The 5,000-nt window shown below is 41.3% G+C and overlaps 1 protein-coding gene across 2 annotated transcripts in view; it reads right to left on the bottom strand.

The window, feature by feature from the left end:
- LOC143288336 (EF-hand calcium-binding domain-containing protein 6-like) overlaps positions 1–5,000 on the bottom strand; it is a 63,226-nt gene that overhangs the window by 7,999 nt on the left and 50,227 nt on the right. For both annotated transcript variants that reach the window (XM_076596712.1, XM_076596721.1), the window contains one exon: positions 4,157–4,400. In XM_076596712.1, coding sequence (XP_076452827.1) covers positions 4,157–4,400 — 244 coding nt within the window. The remainder of the gene's footprint in view (positions 1–4,156; positions 4,401–5,000) is intronic.

The following is a 5,000-nucleotide window of genomic DNA, read 5'->3' on the forward strand; positions in this document are numbered from 1 at the left end:
TTAAAAGCTTATAAATTACCACCAAAGTATATTCACCTTATACAATCTTTTCTTTCTGATAGGAAGCAGTTAATAGCAATAAATAATCAAACCTCAAATTTTACATCTATTAAACATGGAGTACCACAGGGATCCATCTTAGGGCCAATTTTATTCTCCACTTATGTTAATAACTTACCTTGTTATATGAAATGTAAATGTGAAATGTTTGCAGATGACACATCCTTACATTCAAGCAATTCTGACGCCAGTAAACTAACTAATGAACTCCAAGATGATATTCAGAAACTTAATGACTGGACACACTTGAATCACATGTCCTTGAATGCTCAGAAAACGAAGTGCATGTATGTATGTGCACGACAAAAAAGACAAAAAAAAAAAAAAAAAAACCTTCAAACCACTATTCCTAGGCGTCAATAAAAATGAAGAGGTAGATTCACATAAAATTCTGGGTGTCATTATTGATAATGATCTATCTTGGACTGATCATACGAAGTACTTAAGTAAACGTCTCTCAAATAGAATACTTCAACTACCAAAAATCAAAAAGATCCTTAATGTCCATTCACGAAAGCTCTTTTTCTGTGCACATATTCTGCCAGTAATCGATTATGCATCAACTTTGTGGGACAGCTGTAGCCTCTCAAACTTGAAGTTTATTCACGGTATGTATAAAAGAGCACTGAAAATAGTATTGTTAAAACCAAACTCCCTGACCCCAATGGACTATAAACAACTTAATATATTATCCTTTCACAACAGGCTGTACTTCAACAAAGCTGTTTGCATGCGTAATGTTATGTATGGAAATGCTCCAAAAAAGATTGCAGACACATTTAAAACTAATGAACACAGACACAACCACATGCTCTGCATGCCCAGACCAAGAAATAACCTTTACAAATCCAGCTTTCTGTATTCTGGTGGAAAATTATGGAATAATCTCCCACTCACTCTGAAAAGTATCGTAAATAAAAACGTGTTTAAGAAAAATATGAAGAATCACCTCATTGAAAATAATTAACAGTATTACAAATTTTGACCTGTTAGTATGATATTCCTATTAATTGTGAAATGTTTTGTATCTGCTTGTGTTGGCAAGGATTTTGCACTAAATGGAGGAACATGTGTATGTGGATGGGGTGGGCATGGTGTAATTGTGTCCGAGAATTTGTGTTAGGTGGTGTGTGTGTGTGTGTGTGTGTGTGTGTGTGTGTGTGTGTGTAAAATGGAAATGCAATTGTGTATTTCTTTATCACAATATTCTTGTATAAATATATATATATGCATTTTCTTGTTGTTGTTGCTCTTCATCTGCTTGTTTCTTCTCTCTCTCTCTCTCTCTCTCTCTCTCTCTCTCTCTCTCTCTCTCCTATTTTTTCTTCTATTTTTTCTTTCTTTTCCCTTCTTTTAAATTTTTTTATTATTATTTTCATTGATGGCTTGATGTAAAAAAAAATTTTAAAAAGCAAAAAAAGCGATTGTTGCTTATTCAATTTACCATCATGAAATAAAATCTTGACGTGACCTGACTTCACACACACACACACACACACACACACACACACACACACACACACGCACGCACGCACGCACGCACACGCACGCGCACGCGCACACACACACACACACACACACACACACACACACACACACACACACACACACACACACACACACACACTAATTCTCCACGGGGATAAAAGTTAATGGTAAGACTGCGGACCACAGGCTCGCGCGCGTCATTCACTTGACGAGTGTGCGTTGTGACTGTGTCAATACTATGTGTCTCTAAAATCGTGGCTCTAATTTCTTCACCAACAGAAGTGTTATTGTTGTTATTATTGTATGCATTTGTTGGGGGAGAGACCAGACAGACAGACAGACATAGACAAAGACAGAAACAGACAGAAGAGAGAGAGGGAGAGTGTGTGTGTATGTATGTGTGTGTGTGTGTGTGTGTGTGTGTGTGTGTGTGTGTGTGTGTCTGTCTGTGTCTGTGTCTGTGTGTCTATGTGTGTATGTGTCTGTGTACGCGCGCATGTGTGTTTGGTGAGGGGGGGGGGGTTGACGATCCCGACGTTGCCAAAAGCAGTAGATCAGATAATAAACAATATACTCAAACCTTTATTTCAGTACGCAATTTAGAAACTAGAAGACATTAAAGATTCGCCTGCGTTTGAAGCCTAATCGACTGTCACCTGCTGGTAAGCTTTCACAGGATTTTCCTGTATTTAGCAGCACGTAACATTGTAAAAAAAAAAAAATCACACGTTTGCTCATGTACAATGTCAGCTGATATGCATGGCCAACAGATGGTATGACTAATAATAGGTCAAAGAATAATTTTACCAGTATGAATAAGTAGAACTGACAGAAGGTAGTGGTTCAGAAATTAGACGATATCACTTCGTTCGCTGCACAAAATGGAGTTGTGTTTTCTTCCCAGTTGTAAAGCCTTTACGTTTACACCACCGACAGAGAAAGACTAAGACGTAAAAGGACAATTAAGAAAAACCATGCTTACTTTTAAACAGCTTTACTGAATATATGCCTTTATGTTAAAATGTTGAAAGACTTGATTTGGCTTTGCGTCGGCACATTTTTCGAAGTGTAACATTAAGGAAATAAATGCGAAAGTGAATCCCCATGTAAACATCTTCTTTGACACTTCTGAGGGAAGAAGTCAAGTCAACTTCATCCTATCTCGAGAGAATTTAGCATGTGGTTGTGGTACTCATGGTACAAATATGCACTCAAAATACATGAACATATGAGATCACATAAAACTACATTGACATAACCAATCAAGAACATTGACATAACCAATCAAGAACATTAACATAACCAATCAAGAACATTGACATAACCAATCAAGAACATTGACATAACCAATCAAGAACAATCAACAATTAAAACAAGACACAAAGGAACAAAACTTTATCTGTAATTACCAGATCTGCAGTTTTACTCTCACCTGCAGTGTTCTGTTGTAAGCTTACACGCGTTCGGTTAAATAATAGTCATCAAGTTGCTGAAACATTTAGTAGACCCCTTTTCAGTTTTTACTGGTGACATAGTGGAACATATGCTTTGTATACTGAAATGGGAAAGTGGAACATATGCTTTGTATACTGAAATGGGTAACAGCAGATCTGAGAGAGAGAGAGAGAGAGAGAGAGAGAGAGAGAGAGAGAGAGAGAAAAGCACACCACGTGATTTTATAAGTATGGTGTCTGTGACTTTGATACCACACCGAACGCCTCTTGTAAGTCATCTCCCGAACAATCAGGCCATCATCGCAACAGCCCAGCTCCTTCAGCTCCACAAAACCTATCTTCTTTTTGACAGACATTTTGTAAGAGGGCACCCTGGGAGAATCGGTCACGCGTTGTACTTCTGAGCCAGAGTTCACCAGTGACCAGAGTGAGAGGCCTCGTTTCGGAATGGTGTAATGTTCAGCACAGGAAGGGCACTTTACTCCGACTTTCCTCGCTATTCTCCGGTGTGAATGGGTACCTGACATCAGTTGGGGAAGGTCAAAACGACACAAGGTGAGGATCGGACCCCGCCTTCCTATGCCGAGCCCTACATACATACAGTCAATATGAATTCACTGTCCAGGACCCAACCGCGCCACCCACACCATTTTCTACGGATGATGACCACAACACTAAACGATGGAGTCTCCCGTCGGTCCGACAGATGAGTAGGCAGGCAGGCTTATCTGTCGGTGTGTTTCCTCATTTGGGAGAAGAGGCCGATTCTGGATGCGCAGCACTTCCCACAGGTGTTGCACTAAACACGTCAGCAAAGGCGTCAGCAAATAGGTCGTTAACTTCCACCAGCATATTCACTCACTGTCCATATGGCGGTCACAAGCTATCGGATTTTTCACAAAATGACTTTTTTATTACTAATAACTACACCTGTTCATGTGTGTTTGCCTGTTTGCTCGCTTGGTCATTTTCATGTTTGTTTTAGTTTTTGAAATCACACTTTTTATTCGTATGGTGTGTGTAAAAGTTGGGTTAGTTCAGTTTCTCTGCCCTGCCCTGCCCTGCTTTGCTTTAACTTTACCTTACCTTGCCTTGCCTTGCCTTGCCTTACCTTGCTTTGCATTGCCTTGCTTTGCACACCTCATTCTTCTTACCTTAGACCTCAGACTGTCCTGCAGCATGTCCGAGGCGCAGTTGAGTTTCCGTGAGCGGATCATGTAGTCGGCGTCCCCTCGGCGCGGAGGCTGAAGCTTGGCGTTGGGGAAGGCGGCCGACTTCATGGAGAATCCGAAGTGACGAATGAACTGGTAGTAGTCCAGGGTCCGGTCCGTGTTGGTGATGAACGTCCTCCACAGGTCGCGGATCTCCCCGCGGGAAATCTCGGGTCGGATGTCGAATCTAGAACACGGCGTTGTTGTTGTTGGATTTGCTCAGTTCGTAGTGCAGACACACAGACACAGACACACAGACAGACACAGACAAACACCGACCCCCACACACCCCACCTCACCCCCTCTTCCCCCTCCCCCCACACACACATACACACACGCACGCACGCACGCACACACATAGAGAGAGAGAGAGAGGGAGCATACAAGCAGCGCGCGTTGCGCAGAAACGCAAAGATGAAAGGGTGATGACGGGATCCTTTTCATGAGGTGCGTGCGTGCGTGCGTGCGTGCGTGCGTGTGTGTGTGTGTGTGTGTGTGTGTGTGTGTGTTTATATCTTTCTTTTAATTGCTGGTTGGAGTTGGACTACCTAGCTGGGTTGCTTGAGACGTGCTTGACTGGCTGACAGACTGATATCGGCAGGTTTTTGTTTGTTTTTTGCTCTCTTTTTTTTTTTTTTTGCAGTTGTAGTAGCAGTAGTGCTTGTCAGAGTAATTATTTTGCTACTGTTTGTAGTAGTTGTTTATCATCATCATCATCATCATCATCATTACCATCCTGATTATTTTCATTATGATTGTTTGTCTTCTGCTTGTTCTTCTTCTTCTT

This window comes from Babylonia areolata, chromosome 1 (genome assembly GCF_041734735.1).
Source record: "Babylonia areolata isolate BAREFJ2019XMU chromosome 1, ASM4173473v1, whole genome shotgun sequence".
NCBI classification, from domain to species: Eukaryota; Metazoa; Mollusca; class Gastropoda; order Neogastropoda; family Buccinidae; genus Babylonia; species Babylonia areolata.